This window comes from Musca autumnalis, unplaced genomic scaffold (genome assembly GCF_047663935.1).
Source record: "Musca autumnalis isolate F117 unplaced genomic scaffold, ASM4766393v1 scaffold_4, whole genome shotgun sequence".
In the NCBI taxonomy this organism is placed as follows: Eukaryota; Metazoa; Arthropoda; class Insecta; order Diptera; family Muscidae; genus Musca; species Musca autumnalis.
Window position 1 is genome coordinate 242,080,605 of NW_027411977.1, and position 22,922 is coordinate 242,103,526.

The window sequence follows — 22,922 nt, forward strand, 5'->3', positions numbered from 1 at the left end:
TCAAAATAGACATTGAAATAGCAAAAATTTCCACAAAGCTGAATTTTGGTGGAGAGCTAGGGTTTGCCATTAGAAGCAACGTCCTAAAAGTCCCCATCGATCCCATGTGTGCAAAAAAAAAATATTCGGGGTCAAAGGTCAAAATTTAAGGGTTTTTAGGTTTTCGGATTTATTTTTTGAAAACGGTTGATCTAATCAAAAAGTGACTAAGGTAAATATTGTAGACAGAAAAATTATCTACAAGTTTGACCCTTACAATTTTTTTCTTAGAAGGAACCATTCTTGAGATATAGCTGTTCTAAAAAACACATGATTTTTATGCACTTATAAGGGAAATATGCACATATTCAGACGAACCGGCTAAAATAAGCGAAGTAATCGGGTCTGTCCCCCAAAAATATATATATTTTCTTGAAGAGCGAAATTATAGCTATCTTCTAAAAAAAATTCCAACAAAATCGGAGTGTGTTTAGCAGAGTTATTCAATGTTAGAGTCATTTTATGCAAAAATAGCCCATTTAACCCACGTGTATAATCGAGAGCCCAACGGGAACGAGCCCAACGAAAACTCTCCGATTATTTTCAAGTTTGGTCCGAAGGTAGGGTTTGTTGCGCTGATTACGGAAATGTATAATTTTCAACGGTTGCGGATCCGGTTCGCCGGTTATTAGACCCGAAAGGCCAAATTTAAAAACCGGGTTAGACCCGGTTCTACTGAACCGATTACTGCAAAGTGGATATCGTTTGAAAGCTTACGGAAGTATCTAACACATAGTGTCGTTACTTTAACCGGTTCGCCTCATAATGTACTTACACGGCTAATTTTTTATTTGACCTTTAGATCGAGATATCTCGAAAATTGTAAGTCTTTTTTAAGAATCGTAAGGACCAATCTTGTAGACAATTATTGAATCTACAACTTTTACTTTAGCGGGCTTTTGCTAAGTATTACCGTTTTTGAGAAAAATTAAAAAAAAAACTGAATAATGCCCCCAAAAATGACCTTTGACCCCGAATAACTTGTTTTGCACACATGGGATCGATGGGGACTTTTAGGACGTTGCTTCTAATGGCCAACCCTAGCTCTCCACCAAAATTCAGCTTTGTGGGAATTTTTGCTATTTCCCCCTTATACGCATGTCTATTTTGACCGGACTATAACGATTTTGATCATACTATTCATTAAAGATATTCCTCTTTAGTTCGAAACTTCATTAAGGCTTCCTTTTTTTGTGAATTGGAAATATTATTGAATTCGTAAAGCACTCTTCCACTTCTCTGGTTTCATAAACTCTGTTGTATGAACGGGCTAATTCAATAAGAAAGTCATCAGTGGCATTGATAAAAAAATTCATACGGAACTCCGTTTTCACCCGGTGCCTTCTGTAATTTTACCACACTTAGCATGTGTTTGATTTTCTCAAATGAAATATCCTTTGAAAGATTCTGCAGATAACGTTCGACTTATTTTAGGTTCCTGATTATTTACTTCCTTTACCAGCTTCCACCATTCTTTACCATTTGCAATATTGTTTATTTTTTCATTTATCCATGGCATAGTATCTAAATTTGCTTGTTCAACTAATTAACTAATTAATGATAAAATTGAAGAGCATTACTTAAAAATCTCTTGGAATAAATAAAATATGAAACGCTTACATAATTTTAATATTAATATTTTTATTTTATGTTTACATTTGAGTGAATTGATAAAACTAAAGGTCAATCTTTACATTTTACATTGTGGAAATGTTTTTATTATCTCTAGACCTATGTACAGTCATATGAGAATACAATTCGGCCTCGAGCAAACTGCCATACACTATTTGCAATCAAAATGTTTGAATTCGTTGATATTTATGACAAGCTGTTGATAATTCAGTGTCCATGAATGAGAAATTTCTGTTTGCCATTACAAATTCTGTACCATCATAATCCGTAAGTACCGGCGACATAGTTTAATGCATCTTTTTACAATGCATATCAAGACCTTTTTGTGTGGTAAATCGTTGCTGACATATTTCACATATGTAATCTGCATCTATAGACGAAGGATGTTTATTTTTTATATGAGTCCGGAGATTACGAGATTCCGTGTAACAAGTACCACATATTTCACATTTATGTTTACCCGGTGTTTGAGCTACTGGATGCTTCCGGTAGGAATGTTTATCAAGACTTATCTTTGTGGTAAATCTTTGATTACACGTTTCGCAGATATACTCGGTATCTATAGACGAAGGATGTTTATTTCTTATATGTGTCCGGAGAGTACGAGATTCCGTATAACAAGTACCACATATATCACATTTATGTTTACCCGGTGTTTGAGCTACTGGATGCTTCCGGTAGGAATGTTTATCAAGACTTATCTTTGTGGTAAATCTTTGATTACACGTTTCGCAGATATACTCGGTATCTATAGACGAAGGATGTTTATTTCTTACATGTGTCCCGAGACTGCGAGATTCCGAATAACAAGCACCACATATTTCACATTTATGTTTACCAGGTGTTTGAACTTCTGGGTGCTTCCGGTTGGAATGTACATCAAGATATTTCTTTGTGGCAAATCTTTGATTACACATTTCGCAGATATACTCGGTATCTAAAGACGAAGGATGTTTCTCTCTTATATGTCTATGTAGACTTATTTCGTATTTATAAGAACTATCACATAGTTCACAGCCATGTTTAGTATGTATTAGAGTTTCTGGATGCTTCCAGAAAGAATGCTTATCAAGACCTTTTTGTGTGGTAAATTTTTGATTACAAATGTTGCAAATATACTCTGTAACTATAGATGAAGGATGTTTTTTACTTATATGATAGCGGAGGCTTACAGATTTCCCATAACAACGACCACATATTTCACATTTATGTTTAGCAGGTATTTGAGTTTCTGGATGCTTCCAGAAAGAATGCTTATCAAGACCGTTTTGTGTGGTAAATTTTTGATTACAAATGTTGCAAATATACTCTGTAACTATAGATGAAGGATGTTTATCTCTTACATGTTTAAGTAGATCTTTTTCGTTCATATAAGATCTATCACATAGTTCACATTTATATTGGGAATGAACACTTTGATGCTTCCGGTAATAATGCAAACCAAGACGCATTTTTGTTGTAAATCTTTGATTACATATTTCACAGATATATTCTTTATCGGTAGACATTTCTCGACATTTTTCGTTTACATAAGAACTATCACATAGTTCACATTTATGCTCAGTCTCAGATGTCTCAGCTACACAGGAAGATGAAATAACATATCCTTCTTTATTATCACTACCGTTAACGTCTGTATCACCATTGATCTCAAGGCCTTTGCTATCCTGCTCATCTGCGTGCACATCAATTATTTCTAATTTGGGTCGGGATATCTGTTGAGTTATTGTAGTAGTTACATAGGTAATAACTTCCGAACGATCATCGGATTTCCATGTGAGTGATGATGGTGAGTCGATGTTGGATGAATTCTCTGGCAAAAATTCTTCCATTTCTTCCACGTCCTCTTTTTTGATTATATCAATTATTGCCTTATCGACATTCTCTGGTAAAAATTCTTCCATGTTATCCAAGTCTAGTTCATCTTCTTCAACATCATTTCCCATATTTGTACAATTTTCAAGTTTTGTTGTATTGTAGCTTAGTGTATCATTGATGGAATTTTCAGTTTTTATACAAAAACTTTCCGACATTTTTTACTTACTACAAATTATTTGGGTCTGTCTGTAAAAGAAAAACGAAGATTTCTTATGTAAATAGTTTCAAGTTTTTATAGCAAAATAGGGTTATACTTGGTTTACATTTCCGAAATCCACTCGATTTCAACTTATAAATCAATAGGTTAAATGTCAAATGAAATCCAATGGATTTCAGATGAGATTTCATTTGACGCTATGGAATTGACAGTTGAAATCGAGTGGATTTCGTAAATGTAAACTTAGCATTAGTTTTTGATGGAAACGATATTCTCAAATAAAAATATCGATGGAAATATTGTAATTTTCCGAAAATATTCGATTTTCAATTTCAGCAATAATAACACCTCAGTATTTTAGATGACCTAACCCAATATAAAAAAGAAACAAAAAAAAAAAACAGATAATTAAACAAATATTTGTCCTGTAGCAATTTAAAAATGTATGTAACAAGGATCCATGGCAACCCTGTAAGCAAGAATATGTAACAAGGAAAATGTTGTTAACCCTGTTTTCTATGCGTCAAAAATATTCGGTTCTTGTAACTATTGTTATATATTTTGGCAAAAATAACTTTTTCTGCAATATTAATACGCATTTCAACAATTGCGAACAGAATCTTTGTTCCTGTGTGCAAAAATAATATATCTTCGTTCCAGAACTAAAAAGTTTTTACACATTTAACACATTTTCCACATTTTTACCCGAAATTCGTTCCCGTACACCAGAATTAAAAAGTTTTTACACATTTAACACACTTTGCACATTTTTACCCGAAATGCGTTCCCGTACACCAAAAAAGTTGCAAAATGTTCAGTTCTCTTTGAACAAAAATGGAGCTGAATAGCTTTCTCTTTAGAAACTTTTTACACGACAAAATTGAGCAAGCAAAAATGTGCAACATGTTTGCCGCCTTCCGATTTTTGATTTTTTGACGTTTCTGCCATATTTCCGTTCCCGTAAATTTTGGACAAAATGTGTGCGTTGAATTAATTTTGACAGTTTTCTCTTTTGCACATTTTAACATTAAAAAAGTATTGCAACGAAGCTATAATTGAGGCCCCTGTCCCCTGAATTAAGGGGTGAGTACCTAAGTTGCCTTGCCTGCTTACCTTGCTTGCTTCTGATAAAAGAATAAAACAGAAAAGGGCAACCCAGTTCGAAATTTGCTCGGCCTTCTTTATTCTTTTATTTTTATTAGCTCTGTTCCTTTACGTGCAAGAATCTTCAAGTTTTACAACTTTTTACTCGAAAAGCGTTCCTTTACTTCAGACACCATACAATTCATATGGAAGCAGATTACAACTTTTGCTACTTTTGCCGGTTTTACCACTTTCAAAAGTAAAGGAACAGACCAATTATGTTAGAAATGAAGCAGGAAAGCAAGGCAATCAGGCAAGGCAGCTTATGTACGCAGGCCTTTAGGAATTATCGTGATTCTACTGTACATTACTTTACCGACATTTGTCGGTAACTCAGAAAATGAGTTAGAGAATCGCACTACAGTAGTGGGATTCTGTAACTCATTTTTGCTGTTATCGATAATTGTCGGTAAAATTAAAATGCTTATAATTTCGATAATTAACGAAATTTTTCGGTAAGTTAACGATGAATAAAAAGTAGTCGCGAGCCTCTACCGACACACACAGTGATGCCAACTTTTCTTTATGTTTTTAGTCATAATTTTGCGATTTAATTTGATCGATTTTTGTCGGTAACAGCAAAAATTAGTTACAGAATCCCACTACAGGTTTTGCTGGGCCTTTGTTTTCAAAATACAAAACACACACATACATGCATACAAAACGTTCTGTCATAGTTGAATTCAGGGGTGCCAAGTTGGTGGTTTTCCCGCTACTTGTGGTGATTTTTGACGTACAAAAATTACTGTTTAAGCAGGAATGTCAACTGTTTTAAGGTAAAAATCGCTACAGACCTATGTGGCGTACATATGTGGCTGTAGCGATTTTTACCTCGAAACAGTTGGCATCCCTGGTTGAATTTGTTCAACTTACAAAAAGTATACGCTCAACGTATTTCGGTAGTTCTTATAGGAATACATGTGTTCTACTTTTTTCACCACATACGTTTTGGGTATACGGACGTATATAGGTATGGGCCTGAGGTTACAATTTCTTGCCATTTTTAACCTACAAAGCGTTCCTTAACCCTAAAAAGTGGTAAAACTGGAAGCAAATCTTAAGAGATAACAAAAACGGCTTTTTCTTCTACCACAGGCTATCAGACAAATTTCTTCGGGTAAAAAATTGTAGAACTGTAGTGGAATTCTCCAACTCATTTTTTGAGTTACCGACAATTGTCGGTAAAATTAAAATACTTACAATTTCGGTAAATTAGCGAGGAATAAAAAGCAGTCGTAAATTTCTACGGACAGCAAGAGTGTTGTCAACTTATATCTGAACTTTTCATTCATAATTTTGCATTTTAATTTACCGATTTTTTTTTTTGTGTTAGAGAACCTCTCTACTGATTTTTCGACATTCGATTATTTGGCAATGAAAAAAATATTAACAAAAACAAAGGAAAAAAAGCGAGCGCTGACAAAAGAAAATTAAAAAGAGTGAAATAAAAGATTGAATTTTCATGTTTCTTTTTGACATTGTTATCAGATCTACCATTTCTTCCGTTCCTTTATTTTACGTTAAAGCTGGCCATGAAAGATCAATTTTGACAGTTATCTCTTTTACCACTGTTACCATTAAAAAAGTAAAGGAACAAAGCTAAATTTTTCTTTGACATTCGACATTCAATAACAGCAACGTTGTTTTTGTAAATTTGTTAGTTATTGTATTTCATGCATCTGCCTTCTATAAATATGTATGCCCTGCTCATACCTATTCCTTTTCGTACTAAATCAGTCGGTAGCACAGCCATTTGTCGGAAAACTGCAATACTTTTGTTTTTTCTGTTTAATAAGAGAAAATATGCTATTCATTTATACATTTGTTTAATTTTTCAGTTTTATTTTATGATAAAACATAATCAGGGCTATCATGAATAAAAATTCCATGCGGAATTTCAAAATTTTTTTATTTCCATATTTATGTTCAAAAGGGAATATTTTGGCCGATTCGGCGTGAATACTGCAGAATTAAATGATTCTATTAATTTTCAATGTTTAAAAATACCGATTTTAGAAGAATATCACATTTTAAAGTTTTTTTTTTTCGTGAGGGAAATTCCGAATGTTATATTCATGAGTGTCCTGAATGACATTGCCGCCTTTTTTCTAAATATTTCTTTAAACCATGATGAAATTATAAGGTGGCGTACATGGTGCAAGAAAGAAGGTGATACAATAATACCAACTGATATCTTCATTTGCTGTCAAAACATTTTTTAAATCAAAAATAAATAACAAATATTTCTCTTTTATAGAGAATATCTGTGTACAATATATTTATTTAAGCTTCCCGAAGAATATTTTACCGTTTTCTTCTACATTTTGTGGATATTTCGCGCAAAAAATTTTTGACAGCAAATAAAGACTACGGCTTGAATTCGCCTTTTGGATAAACTTGTTAAATTTGCCTTGGTGCCAATTTTTTTGTTATTGTGAATACATTATATGAAAATGTAAACAAACATATTGACACATTGAAGAATTTTCGCCAAAAATGAGTTGTCGTTGTGTTACTTACGTGTTCTTATTAATAGATCTTGCTTCAAACTCATTGCACATTTATTATGACATTTAAAGTGTCCAACCACAATAGTAAAAAGTGGTCAAAAATAAGAATAATTTTGCCTTAAAATATTTCATTGTTTAATTTCGTTGATTTTAATCTACCTCAATACTAATATGTCACAGTTGTAACTACCTTATTAAATATGCCTTGCTTAAAACATTTCAATGCAATTTTCCCCAAGTGAAACACTGTCAGAGCAAATCAACTGACACACACTCTCAACACCATCCACAAATAGTGGTGGTGTTTTTGACATTTCACATGATTTTTTTTTTGTAGATTTTTCCTTTATTAAAGGTTGTTATACACAAATATAAAAATACCTTGAATTTGATTTGATGTGAGCTGATGAATATTGTTTAATAACACTTATTTATTGATAACTTATTATTTTTTGTTATATACTTCAACGAAAATTAACACTAAATAACGCGCTGGTACGAATGGTAGCTTTCAAACTATGCTATGTTGTCGTTTTAACAAGAGATCCAAGTTTTGTCAACAAAGCGAGTGAGAGAGAGAGAAGAGATAACACCAGTGTTGCCGTTTTGGGCATTGGGCATGAAAAATAATTTTTAATTTTGGGCCGATGGGCGGCCCAAACCCCCTTTGGACCGATTTCATGCTAATAATTTTAAACAATATTTTATAAAATATCAAATATTAGTCTTTGGGCTATTATTACATGCTTACTTTTACTATTGGATGGATTTGAAAACGTAAAATAAAGCAATTTTGTGGCATTAAAATATAATTTTCACATTAAAACTTAATGCCGAGAAGGTCCTCCTAGTAGTTTAATTGTCACTTTTAAATTTTAGTTACCCGGGTTTTGAAATATATTTTACGTGATACTTAACTATTTGGTAAAGATTCATGCATTGTGTTCATAAATAAAAAAAGTTCATAATAAATTGGTGGCAACGGAATCATGCCAAGCTAGAGCTTTTTTGTCTATTTTTGGCATATATTTTACCTATAATTAACAACCTAAAGAATGAATTTCAAGCAGATAGTTCAGGTTTATCCTATTTATATCCGAGTGTCAACTCAAATTGTCCTTTTTTATAAAAAAAAAAAATAAATAAATAAAAAAAGAGCATTAATATATTGACATTGACTACAAAAATAAATCGTACCAGCTCAAAACTTCATAAATTTTTGTATTACATTTATGCACTCTTACTTAACAGAAAATGAAAAGTTTGAAATAAAATTTGCTGTTTTGGAGTTTTATATTAAATTACTAGATCAAAATAATAAGAGAATAGACTATAAAAGTGATCCAAATACCCACCTATAATACAACTCTTCTTTTGTTATAGTTTGGATTTTGCGTACAGATCTATAGCGCTGAAAGTAATGATTAAAATTCAAGGAGGGCCTTCTTTGTATTAACGTTTAGTGTGAAAATTACACTTTTAATGCATCCAAATTGTTTTTTTTTGCGTTTTCAAATCCATCCAATAGTAAAAGAAACTACTAAATACAATAACTCCTTATAAGGTAACCTCAAACGAAGTTTTGCCTATTATGAACCAGGTATTACATTTTCCCAGACTTGTAGAATGTGACCCCGAATTAATAGTAACAGATTGGAATTTGCTAAGACTCGGTGAAACTATACTTTCTTTCATCTCGAAGAGCACATCTTATAATACCTTTGGAATTTTTGTTGTTAAAAATAGTGCATATTCTTGAGGTAAATGCCTATCTGCGAAACCATCTTTTTGTAAAAGCGTTTTGCGGTGCCAACGACACCTCGAAAACGGATAGGCCGATCATAGTATATTTTTGTAAGCGTTTTAGGAACCTGATAAAAAAGAATTCAAAATAAAATATTCCTAAAAAAAATTTGAGCTGTCAAAGTCAAAATTTCGACTTTACCGACAAAAAAATTGACAGAAAATTTTTTTCAAAAAATTGGGCAAAATAATTTTTTTGATCTGTCTCGCTTAAAGGCAAGTGTTTTTTGTATTTAATAAGCTCACATGAATAATATAATAAGGTCATATGAAGATCGGTCAATTCGTTTTAGAGCTATCGTTGGCACCGACTTCAAAAACGCCGTTTCGAGAAACACGCACTTAAAGTTTATATGCTAAATTCAAATCACAATAAATTGTTGCCTTCCAATCATTACCTCTCAGACATTTTTTGGCGACATACTACCTTTACGTAAAAAGAGACAATATTTTTTTCGATTTTTCTAAAAGTATAAAAGGTATCTATGAGACATATATATTTTTGTTTTAATTTTTAATGTTGGGCCGTTTTAGGTCGTTTTGGGCCGTTTTAGGAACATTTTGGGCCGAAAAAAAATTTTCGAACGGCAACACTGGGTACAAGTACAAAGGTATATGAATCAGCTGATTTCAGGTACATTTAATAAGGTAGATGATAGGTCACACAAATGTATACAAAATTATGATCTGTAAGAGGTAGTTTACACCATCTATCAATGTCATATGACACGAAGTAAAAACATTCCATATCTACCCAGGCAGGCAATGTGGACACGTAATTTGACTACATTTTTGTTGGTGTGGATGCACAAAGTAAATGGCGTAAGAAAAATCGCCAATATTGCCCAGCAAAAAGTTTGCATCCGCGGATGCAGTTAAATCACTAGAACAATTGCCGCTGGAGTACATCTTTTCCTATGAATTCATCTATGAATTTTACAAGAGAGCGCGCAGCTAGGATGCACTCCATTTTGCTTCCACGGCACACATCTAGGATGCACTCCATTTTCGATCCAAATCACAGCCTTTGATGTAGTGTTTTGGATTGAATTTAAATGCAGTCTAAAGATGTTATAAAATACAAGCCATTGCAAATATCCCAAAATAAATAAAATACATTGCTTATTCGTGTAAAACAAGAATATTAACTTTATTACATTAACACACATTATAAAAACTCTCCATTAAATTTGATCGTAACTATTACGGCGTTTAGATTATAGTTTTTTGCAGGGTTAACCTTCTTTATGAGGATTTATTTGAAGTATACACAATGGAAATGACATTTGAAACCCAGACCCACTGGGTTAACCCGGTTATATATAAACGGCCTATATGTTTACTTCCTCTTCTCTGCTTTTTAGGAAGTCGAAATTGATATTGCTTCATCATCCAAATGGTTTTTCATTTTTCCTCCTACTTCAGTTCAGATTTCCAAAAAACTCCAACTCCACTTCAAAAATAATATGCGTCACGTGAATTACAGCAATGTTCATAACTTTAGTTTCTATTTCTTTATTTTTTATAAAACAAGTTCTTAGAATTTTAAAACTCTTTCTTGTGTTCAGAAAAAAGACTGCGACTGTAGGGATCAAAAAATTGGCTTGCTTGGCTAGGGATCTTTAAGCGATTGCTTCCAAAATGTATCGAGCGCAGTGCATTTTCATAACTCCGTGTGGACTGCATCGAAAGATGTATTGAAATCATAACTCTGCATTGCACTACTTCCAAACTTTTTTGCTGGGTGCACACAAGGGTTATGACTTTTTTGCAACCTCATATCCCTGTATCATAGCGTGATGAGTTTTGCCATAAGATTACATAAAATCTTAATTATAAGGTGATTCGGTGAAAAAACCTCACGCACAAAATGATTTTAAAATTTGAATTTATCAAAATTATGGACAATTTTTTGAAGTCACTGAAAACAGATATATAATTGAAAATATACTTTAGAGCCACATGAGATAATTAAAATGACATAAAATTTATTTCTCAATATTTTTCTTCAATTCTGAGAATCGTAAAAATGTCGTAAACGCTTTTATTCAAAAATATAATTTTTTTAGCAAAAAACAAAAAATTTAAAATTTTTTCAAAGTGACTTTTTTTTGCGACTTTTTTAATATTTGAATGAAATAAACGTTATTATAGTTATTAGTAGGCTTATATTTATTCATTCGTGCAACAAAAAATAATTTTTGGAAAAAAATTTTTTTTCATTTCATATATTTTTTCAAAAAATTATTTTTTTAAAATCGATTTGTGCGTGAACTTTTTTTATATTTCAATGGAATAAACGATAGCATAGTGATTAATAGGCAAAAGTTCATTCATCCCTGCTACAGGAAATCATTTTTGAGGAAAAATGTCAAAAAGTCATAACCCTAGTGCACACATTAGCGACAATATAACTTTGGAAAATTTCAGGTCATATGACATTTACAGATAGTGTAAACTATCCCTAAAAATTTTTTTTATGTAAAATAGAGTGCGCTTTAGTTCGTTTACATGTAAACGGATGTAGTGAACACTGGGTTATGTCCTTATGAAATCATAAACGGCGTTTGCACTAGAGCTTTTTGCCGGGTTAACATTCTCTGTGAGGATTTATTTGACCTTTACGCTAGGGAATTTATATTTGAAACCCAAACCCACTTGGTTAACCCAGATAAAGCCACTGGTCGTTTAAACGCCACAAAAAATGGTTGCAAAAATTGACGTAAAACTATGGTTTTTTCGAATATTTTTGTAGAGTTTTTTGCATTTTGTTATAGTATTGTCTGTTATTTGTAAGTTCACGCTGATAACGCTTCATTTGACCTACGCATTTCCACGCAATTGGCCAAAAACCCAAGCTATTCAAAAAAATCGACTTTTTTGTAATTTTCGACTTTTGATGAAAAATTTAAATATGCGATAAAAATTTAATCAAAAATGTTAGAATCATATAAAGTCAGCGATTTGTTAGGAATATAGTAAGAGTATTTTCTCAATCAAAAACCAAGGGATTGGCATGTAAGGACACACCTATATTACGCTCCAAAGTTTTTGGAACTTTTAAAAGAAGGCCAGATTGCAGGAAAATTATAAGTTTTAGAGAAAAAAGTTATTTTTTAAAAAATGCTTAAAAAGTCTCAAAAATATAAATTTCATTAAAAATTTTAAGTTTTCTCGCAAAAAAAATTCTCGGCGCTAAGTGGGTTAATCCAGTTAAGTTTAATACCCCGGTTACACTTAACCGGATTAACCCAGTGGGTTTGGATTTCAAACGTCAATTTCATAGCGCAAACGTCAAATAAATCCTCTCGAAATGGGTTAATAAACTGACTTTGACTAACTCCGTTAAAACGAAATTCCGTTCAATCGTAATTGCGGATAATTCATAAAATTTGTCTGGACTTTTGAACTTCGAATTATTGCAATTCTCATTTAGATAAAAATCGGAATAAAATACCCTGTTTATATATAACCGGATTAAACAAACCCACTGGGTTTCAAATGTCAATTCCATTGCTTATATTTCAAACAAATCCTCATAAAGAAGGTTAACCCTACCAAAAGCTCTAATATAAACAGCATACTACTTAATTAACTTTTGCAATAATTGAAAAATTAAATTTTTGAATTTTTTTAACATATTTATTTAATGTGTACATTTGAGGAATTTTATAAAGTGTGGTTATGATTTATTAAATATCATATCAGGCCGGACTGCATCTTCAGAAATATGCCGCACACTTTCCACATTTATATTATGGTATCTGCCCGTATATATCGGTCCAATAAATTGGGAATTTCCGTTTGGCATTACATATTCTGCACAGTCATAATCCGTAAATTCATTCTGCAAAGTCTTTGTTGTAGTTTCGGCGCATGACACTGGCGATACAGTTTAATGCTTCTTTTTACAATGCCTACTAAGACCATTTTGTGTGGTAAATCGTAGATTGCATATTTTGCAGATATACTCTGTATCTATTGATAAGGGATGCTTATTCCGCAAATCTTTTCGTAGATTACGTAGATCATCTGTATAACATCTGCCACATATTTCACAATTATATTTAGCAGATGTTTGATTGGAATGATGAGATCCTGGATGTGACATGTTAAAATGATTTTCAAGGCCTTTTTGTGTTGTAAATCGTTGATGACATATTTCGCAGATATACTCGGTATCTATAGACAAAGGATGTTTCTTTCTTATGTGTGCCCGGAGAACTTTATCTGTTGCATAAGAACAATCACACAGTTCACATTCATACACCCAGAGAAAAAATGACAACATCCGTGTATGAAATGACCACATCCGTGTATAATAGTGTATCAACCACGTTTGGTGTCAAAATGAGCACGCCGTTGTCATTTTGACACCGAGATTTTGGCAACGGTTTCAACAACAGACGTGCATGAAATGAGCACATACGTGGTCATTTCGAGCACGCCCCGTTGTCAGATTGTCAACGCTTCGTTGTCAGATCGTCAACGCTTCGTTGTCAGATTGTCAACGCCCCGTTGTCAGATTGAAACCAATAGTGGTCATTTTTTTGATATCCGTTCCTTTCCCATTTTATACCCTTAGTAGAAGAAATGAAATTTTTTGAAAAGTATTTTATTAAACGAAACCAAATACATAAATTCAATATAAATACATTCAATATAAATTGGTATTAGAAAAGTTGTATCCTCATTCAAAGAATCAACTTCATACGATTGTAAATGATAATCAAAGTTCTTAACTTTTACTTGGTTACATAAAATGTAAACATTTTCATTTGCAATTATTAAATGTTTAATTTTGAAAAGTTCAATTGCGTCATTATTTGTTGCTAAATAATAGTTTTTTTATACCTAGTTCCCTTAAAAAAATGTCATCGGACACTTTGCAATTGTTGTAATTTAAAACTGGCTTACTTTTTTTGTAACTATATTCCTCTTTTGCCAAATCTGCGATGGTATGCGTATTAATGGTAACATTTGGTTCTAAGTTATCTTCGTGTTTTAATAAAAAATTGGAAAATTTCAATCCAGACTTAATAGATAATGAATGACAGGGATTAACTCTTGATGTAGTATTTCCTAAATAGGCTTTTGCCTTCTTGTGTTTAGCTTCGAATCTCATGCTCCAGAGATATTTAAGGGGGCCACACTTTCGGATAGCAGTGGGATAGTGGACAAGAAAGTGGTGTTTCGGTTTTAACGAACCGTATAATGTTATATAAAGTGAATGGTGATCTCTAATTAATTCTTCTAATTTTATTAAATCATCTTCTATATAACTTGGTCTTAAAAGTAAATCGATTATTTGTAATAATATTATAAAAACTTTCCAGTGATCGTTGGAGGAAGGAATTAAATCACCTACCATTAAAGGTAAAAAATGGGTAAAACACATAGTTTCACTAGCTGTCATTTTTAAGTTATAGTTTTTCATTCTACATAAATCTAGTGGCCCAGATTTATTTCCCACTTCAATTTCTCCAAATTGGAATAAAGATTTTCTGCTGTTAATACGATCTAACGTAACAATATTTTCATGAATCAGCCCGAGAATTATATTAGACATATCGTAGACACAAATGCCCTCAAAAATGTTATGCATAATATCAAAACAAAAATTTTCAGTGACATAAAAATTTGGTAAAGATTCGAAGATACACTTGTTTTTAATACCTGTTTCTTGAAAAGTATTTTCCAATATATTTGAGTTGTAATTCTCTTGGTTTCTTAAACTATCTAAATGCTGAATTGGGTCGGATATTTTAATAATTTAGATTTATATAACTCACCGTTTTCAAAATTTAGTAAAACAGGTGAATTTAAGAATTTTTTGGAGTTTTCTAATGTCAAATCTAAGAGATTTGGAATTTTAAAAATGGCACTAATTATGAATTTCAATGGCATTATATAAATATTGGATATCTTTGGACCTAAACTGGGATTTCCGCTGATAACAATTTCCGAGACTTGATTGCTAATTACATAAACCTTTGGATCATCATAAAAGTTTAGTTCTTTAAAAATTTTTAAAAGTCTATATTCTGTTCTAGTTTCTTCGAAAGGATTTTTACAAAAGTTTAGTAAATACCTTAAGTCTTCATAATCTGGATGATCAGTTATATATTTTTCAATTGTACATGAAATGGATGAAAGCAGAGTTGAAACAGAATGTTGTATTTCTATAACATGATTTCTAGGCATATAGCTTTGACTATGTAATTGTAAAGACAGATATAGCGCTTTCTTTTTCATAACATCTAAATCCTTTTTCATTACATTGTTGTTAATAACAGTTTCACTGTTTGTATAATTATTTTCATTTGATGATGACATTTCAACTGGCATATTAATTGCTTTAGCAATTGGAGGAACTTTTGTATGATTCTTGTGAAGTTTTTCTAAATGAATTCTGAATGACGTAAATTTTGTAAATGTTTGCTTACAGTTGTCCTGAACGCATTGTACTTATAAAAATTTAGTTGACATTAAATGGTCTGCTTTCAAATGAACTATTAAAAGATTTGCCTTATCAAAATGCTTACGGCAACGAAAGCCAATATACATTTTGAATTGAACTTTAATTATTGTTGCAGAAATTAATAAGTGAAGTCAAATTAACTGATTTTATATCATATACAGTATTAATTTCATAAAAATATTTTTGGATGAAAATCCATGGAATTTGGCAGGCGTTTGGATATTTTAAAGAAAGTGCATGAAAAATTTTAAAACATGTATCTAAACATTCGAGGAACGATTGAAATTTTAACAAATTGTGGTTAAAAAAAACATAAAAACCTTTTATATTAAAATCGGACAAACCCTCCACGATTATAAATGGCTGTATAGTTAATCCAGAATTGTAATACTTTTCAGTGACTGCATCAATTTGCCGTTTATAATCGTTAATTGTCGGTAGACGCAGTACGAAACTTTCCTGCGAATCGGCTATTGTTACTTTTTTTCTTAATTTACCGTTTCCGCACTTAAACCTAGCAGGTGATGGTAAAACTGAATTCAACAGTATTGCGTATATATAATCTTGAGCATCTGCAACCGAAATATAAAATAAATATTACTTTTAATTTTTTTGATAAATCAAGAATTAAAATTAACCTATGCTGCTTGCCGTCAAAACATTTGCGAAGAGTTGTTTGCAATGATCGTTATGAATATTTTTCCCATAATAGTTGTAAACTTTTTTCTTAAATTGGTCCCATTTAGAAAGTAGAAGATTGCCTTTCTGCGGATACATAATATCGAAATCAATGTTGACCTAAAACGAAACATTAGTATCCATATACAAATAAATAGCTTATGGCTACTTACGAATTCTGAAGCTCTTGCATCGGACAACTTCGGCCATTCTAGAAGAAATGCATGGCTACTTAAACTTTTTATATCTCTTTGCCGTATGTTAAAAGATCTTTTCCATTTTTCGCAGATCGATCCCCAATCATTACATTCTCTTAGTAAGGAAGCTTTCATTGAATTTTCCACTGATTCATCAAATTCGGGAACATCATTGTTGCATAAATTAGAAGACGTGTGAGCTGCTGCTTTGCTTGTGCTAGGCTCTGAATCCAAAAGCTTTATTTTTTTGGACTTCTTGTTTCTATACTTGGCGTAAAGTTTTCCGCTTGCGTTATTCTTTCCTTTTCTTGAAATGTAATAATAATCCTAAAAATAAATACATTTTATAAGTTAAGAAACTACATAATCAGATACCTTATTTATATTGTTAATCTTACCCTCATTTCGTTTTCAAGAGGAAAAACGGAACAAATTTCGTCCAATATGCGCATATAGTCTTGAGCGTAAAGAGTGACATTGTTTGTTAAAATATCTTCAATAATTATATTAATTATATCATCTCTTTGCTCGTCACTTAATTTCTTATTAGCACTACTACATTCAAGCGCTAGTTTCCCCTTCGAGGTATGTGTTAACAATTCCTTTAGATCCTTATATTAAATAAAAAAAACTACATTAACTATGCTTACACAAATATTACTCTTACTTTACCTCTGACAGAATTCCTTTGGCTTTTGAGCCGTACGAAACTGTAGTGTGGGGAGTACCGGGAGTACCAGGAGTACTTGCAGGTGTCTCGTTACGTTTCCACCATTCGCCTATTTTAGATGGAACTGAGATAGTTTCGTCATCAATCCCGAGCTATTGTTATGACAATATTAATACTGAGTTCAACACTGTAATACAAATAATACGTACCTCTCGTTTTTTCCAAGCAAAGAGCTTTTCTCTGAATTCAACACGCAGTCCCAATGGTGGCACTGCTTCCTTTAAATCTTCTTTTTTCAAGTACTGCAAACTGCGAAATGTTACATATGATGCTAAAAGAACAAAAAAGAAAATTCTTTGTTAATTACACTAATTAACTTCATTTTTATTTACTTACCTTTTAACTGTTCAAAAAGCGACTCCATATTTATTCCTTTTAAGAACTCCCTTAACATATAATCGTCCTCATTGTATTCCGCATCTTGACTGCTGCAATGGCTTGTATCGCGAACCACAACAATATTTCCATCGATTTCTAGCAACTCACCAATGATATTTTGAGGATCTTGCGAATTAATCTCTTTAATATTATTCATTTTCAATAATTTTTTATGCACAATGCGTCCTTTCTCTTTCAATAACACGAAAAAATGGTAAATATGCAGCCGATTGCACACGAGTAAAAAAATGACAACAGTGGTGCATGTTTCATACACGGTCGTTGCTAAAATGACAACGACCGTGTATGATTCATGCACGTCGGTGTATAAAATAACAACGGTGGTGCATGATTTATGCATGTGGTGGTGCATAATTCATACACGTCCGGTGTCAAATTGACACCGACTCGTGTGTAATCGGCTGCAATTACCAATATTAAAAACACAACGTTGTCATTTTGAGCACATCGGTGGACAAATTAAGCACGGCCGTTGTTGGTACCGAAAGTTGACCACGTCTCGGTGTCAATTTGAGCACGTTCGTGTACAATTCACCAACAGCCGTTGTTGAAAAAAATAACAACGGGTCGTTGCGAAAATGACAACATACGTGCTTGATTTCGCAACGGGGTTTTTCCATCAGTGTATGTCTATGTAGATATCTTTCTTTTGTATAAGAATTACCACATTGTTCACATGTATGTTCCGTAGGTTTTTTAGTTCCAGGGTGCATCCGGTTAGAATGTAAAGCAAGGCCATGATGTGTGGTACATATTTTATTACATATTTCGCAGATATACTTGGTATCCATAGACAAAGGATGTTTTTGAGCTACACGAGACGATGAAATAACAGATCGTTCTTTATTATCACTAAAGTTAGCATCTGTATCACCGTTGATCTCAAGGCCATCATCCTCATCTGTGTCCACATCCATTATTTCTAATTTGGGTAAGGATATCTGCTGAGTTGTTGTACCAGTTAGATGTTGTTGTGTAACATGTACTTCATCATGGATAATCGCTTCCGTACGATCGTCAGATTTCGATGTGAGTGATGACGGTGAGCGGATGCTGGTAGATACCTTAGGCAAAAATTCGTCAATCTCTTCCACGTTCTCTTCTTTGATTATATCACTTGTGGATTCATCGACATTCTCTGGTAAAAAATCTTCCATTTTGTCCAAATCTATTTCTTCTTGTTTAATATCATTTCCCATATTTGTAAAATGTTCAAGTTTTGTTTTATTGTAGCCTAGTGTGTTTGTATCATTGTTAGAATTTTCCTGCTTATAATCATTGACAAAGGGTTCAGTTTTTATGGACATTTTTTCCGACATTCTAACTTGGAATATTGTAGTTTTCAATTAAAGAAGACCAGTTCCTACTACAATGTATTTACGACTGTAAAATAAAAACAAAAATTACATACATATATAATTATTTTTTTGTATTTTTAAGAACATTTAATTTATAATATTATTTTCGAAATTTTTTAAGAAAATTTGAAAATTTTCACGATCAAAATCGTTTAAGTACTGTATGGCAACCGTGATTTTGAATTATAAAAAATGCGGTCACTTTATGAAAATGTCGAGAAATATGCGCCAGGCTAAACTTACGAGAAGACACTGCTCGTTTCTACGACGGGAAATTCGCAAGGATCCCACTGTAAGTGCCGTAAAATTTACTGTAAGTTTGGAAAAAGACTTTGGAATTTACGTTACACCACAAACCGTGCGGAATTACATCGAAAAAAATGAATTTACAAGCCGTTATGCTGTGAGAAAACCATTTACAAGTGCGAAGAATAAGAGAAGTCGGCTTGCATTTGCTAAAACATATAGAAACATGCATTTTAACTTTTGGAAAAAGGTCCTATTCACAGATGAGTCCAAATTTAATATAAAAGTATCAGATGGACGGGTGAAAATATGGCGAGAAAAAAATTCAAGCTTGTCACGCCAAAATCTAATTTCAACCTTCAAGCATGGTGGGATTGCTTTTCCGCCGCAGGGGTTGGCTATCTGCATTTTATTGATGGAACAATGGCACCAAAGGATTATATAAACATTTTGAATAGAAATTTGAAACCAAGTGCGATAAAAATGGGAATTTCAGAGGATTTTGTCTTTCAACAGGATAATGATCCAAAGCACACCGCTCTTAATTCCCGACTTTGGATCTTATATAATTGTCCAAAATACCTCAAAACTCCCCCTCAAAGTCCCGACATCAATCCTATAGAAAATTTATGGTCCATTTTTAAAAGAAAATTGAAAAATTACGAAATTAAGAACATAGCAGACCTAAAGATCGCTTTACAGGCGGAATGGTTAAAAATATCACCAGAATTGACAAAAAATCTAGTGAAATCTATGCCAAGACGTCTAAATGCTATCGTAAGGCAAAAAGGATATCCTACAAAGTATTAAGTTTTGTCATAAGAGTCAATATTCTTATCTTGTTTTAACTGCTTGACTGTTCGAATATGAATTTTGTTTTCCATTGCAGGGAAATCCCGTCATCTAGTGGCTAAAATTATCTTTATGTGAAAAATGCTTTTTATTTTTCTTTTAAAATTAATAAATCTGCATGATTTTATCAAACATGCTATCATTGTTTTTATGTTTCACAGTATTTTCGATTTTTTGGGGGGTGTTCGAATTTGAGTTTTGCATGCTGTATGTATTTGCTTCTAACAATTTCCCCCAATGTGAAACACTGTGTGAACAAACCAAATGACACACACTCTCATTACTATCCCCAAACAGTGTGCGGTGTTTTTGACATTTCGCATGATTTCTTTGAAATATAATAAACAAGTGAGCAAAGGCTATAGTCGGGACAGGGCCGACCATGTGATACCCTACACCACTACCCCCGTGCGTAAGCTTTTCACTGGGAATATAATCCGACTACCACCAAACTTAATATGCCTCTTTATCTCTGGGACCCCTATAAGCAACCAAAATTTCGTGACCATTCGATCAAAATTGCGACCTGTAGCGTGATTGAAAAAAGGGAGAACTGGATGCAATACCAACTATGTATTGTGGTATCTCCCTTGTTTGACCACCTTCGCCAACTTACTTTACACCAATGTAAAGGCAATATTTTCTTCTTCCATTGACAGGCTTTGCCATTGGAATACCCCTACTAGAAGCCTATATACGAGTATTGACAAAGAATAAAACTTTGAATTTGTCTCCACATGAGTTTTTCCCCATTCCTATCCCTAAATATTACACCGTGAAGTACAAAATATTAGCGACATTAATGGATTTTAAAGCAAAAGTCCATTAATTGAGTCCTTCTGCAACAATATTCGAGATCACATATTCATATAAAATTGTTTTTATTTTTAAAACTTTCTGCAGCACATTCTTTATAAAAGAAGAAAAGAACAAGTATTTATGGTATTTTGCTTAAAAAGTCCTTTAATAACACAAATAAATAGCGCTTCAGGGGGTACGAATACGAACTTTGCCACCCACTCAGACCCCATCTATACCTAAATGACCGAATAAATTAAAAATTTGTTTTTTTTTTAAATCTACCTTCAACCAAGTAATTTCCATCAATTGTTTTATATTCATTTTTTAAGGTTTTTACGAATATGACCTTGCATACTGTAGGTACTTACAGTGAATGTAAAAAATATTCAGTTTACAATTTTACCAATAATAACACCTCAGCATTTTTAGTTTTGAGTATGCAGCTGTCAAAGATTTATTATGTTTTAATTTAATAATAATATACCTCGTTTACACTTAAAGTACGTTTAGATTTATAAATCTACTCGATTTCAAATGTCAATTCCATAGGTTTTACGTCAAAAAATCGTACTTATAAATCGACTGGATTTAATTTGGCGTGGTTAATTTGGAGTGGTCTTCGTAAGTCTAAACGTACTATTAGCCGGATTTAATAAACCCACTGTATTTCAAATGTCAATTCCATAGCGCAAACCTCAAATAAATCCTCATGAAGTGGGTTAACCCTGCAAAAAACTATAGTATCACCGTGCTAATATGTTATTTATTAATACAAAATTAATATTTACGCACTCCCATACATATGTTCACATGTTTTATTATATTCAATGAATTAACTATTCAATAGTAGCAAAACGTAAAATAAATATCTTTTAAACAATTTCTCCCAATGTGTAACACTGTGAGAGCAAACCAAATGGCGTTACCATCCACAAACAGTGTGGAGTGTTTTTGACATTTCAGAAGATTTTTTTTTGTTAGACAGACACTTCCTCTTTGAGGGGTAAAACACTAATAATAAAAATAAATATATCTTGAATTTGTTGTAAGTTAATGAATATTGTTTCATAACACTTATTTATTGTTAATTTATTATATTTAGTTATAAACTTCAACAAAAAATTAAAAGTAAATATCGTGTATGTTGCCGTTTAAACTATGTTCTGTTGCCGCTTTAACAAGAGACTAACCCATGCTGTGTCAACAGTGTTTGAAATAGCGGGAGAGAGAGAGGGTTACCAAATATAGACGTTGGAATGTTCTCATCCAGTATGTTTGAATCATGATACAATAAGAAGGTAGCATTATCAGCCCAGCTGATGGCAACATAATGTGTCAATTGCATTGAATTTATGTCAAATTTTGACATCTTATGTTACCAAAAACGGCAGTTGCTGCTACCTTCTTATTGTATCATGTTTTGAATTGAAAACATTTCGACTAAGCCACATTTAATAAGGTAGTTGCAACGGCGAATTGCCACTACAGATGAGAAAACTAAGCAGCGCATTCGTTATTTAAACCAGCTAGCAAGATGTTCTTAAAAAACAAGTACGAAAACTGATAAATGCAAATTAACTTATGTATTTTAATTTGTTATTAATATATTTATGTACTACTTATGATTTATTAAAGTTGTCAATAGCATGGTACAATAAAAAAGGTAACCTTGTGCAATCATATGTTTACAATTTTTCAAAAATATGTATTTGACAACATCTCATTGTCAAAAATGATTGCATATGTATGTGTAGCTAATTGTAAACAAATATATGTATGTATGTGTGTATGTCGGTTACATTGAGAATTTTAATTAAGTAAAAACTTAAACTTGAGACGGAAAATGTTGTACATACATAACAGTTTTGAAGGAGAAACGTCTGTTTACAAGTCTGCAGACTTCATCCAAATTGCCATTTATTTCCAAAACGATTCATTTCCACAAAATGTTTTTAGAAGTATTGAAAACGTGCAAATGTAAATAAACAAATTTTGTTTTTGTTATTCATGTCATATTC

General features: G+C 32.4%; 3 protein-coding genes across 14 annotated transcripts in view; 1 reads left to right on the forward strand and 2 right to left on the reverse strand.

Annotated features, from left to right (window-relative positions):
* The window catches only part of LOC141403759 (uncharacterized), a 567,712-nt gene that overhangs the window by 292,666 nt on the left and 252,124 nt on the right, over positions 1–22,922 (forward strand). The window lies entirely within an intron of this gene.
* Positions 1,664–8,008, reverse strand: LOC141403757 (uncharacterized). 2 transcript variants are annotated; one of them, XM_073986673.1, is made up of 3 exons: positions 7,741–8,008; positions 6,563–6,633; positions 1,664–3,735 (listed from the first exon to the last, which is right to left on the reverse strand). In XM_073986673.1, the coding sequence occupies exon 3, from the start codon at positions 3,702–3,704 to the stop codon at positions 1,959–1,961; it is 1,746 nt and encodes a 581-aa protein (XP_073842774.1). In that variant the 5' UTR covers positions 3,705–3,735; positions 6,563–6,633; positions 7,741–8,008; the 3' UTR covers positions 1,664–1,958. The 2 variants fall into 2 exon arrangements, with proteins under 2 accessions (XP_073842774.1, XP_073842773.1); XM_073986672.1 differs by lacking the exon at positions 6,563–6,633 and having other exon boundaries at positions 7,741–8,007.
* Positions 13,762–22,566, reverse strand: LOC141403730 (uncharacterized). Of its 6 annotated transcripts, XM_073986593.1 has the most exons (10): positions 22,015–22,566; positions 21,697–21,937; positions 18,312–19,030; positions 17,585–17,818; positions 17,398–17,519; positions 17,191–17,340; positions 16,917–17,129; positions 16,495–16,845; positions 16,282–16,441; positions 13,762–16,215 (listed from the first exon to the last, which is right to left on the reverse strand). In XM_073986593.1, exons 3-10 carry the CDS (start codon positions 18,964–18,966, stop codon positions 15,743–15,745), a joined length of 2,358 nt encoding a protein of 785 aa, XP_073842694.1. In that variant the 5' UTR covers positions 18,967–19,030; positions 21,697–21,937; positions 22,015–22,566; the 3' UTR covers positions 13,762–15,742. The 6 variants fall into 6 exon arrangements, with proteins under 6 accessions (XP_073842694.1, XP_073842693.1, XP_073842696.1 ...); XM_073986592.1 differs by having other exon boundaries at positions 21,831–22,091; XM_073986595.1 differs by lacking the exons at positions 21,697–21,937; positions 22,015–22,566 and having other exon boundaries at positions 17,585–17,722.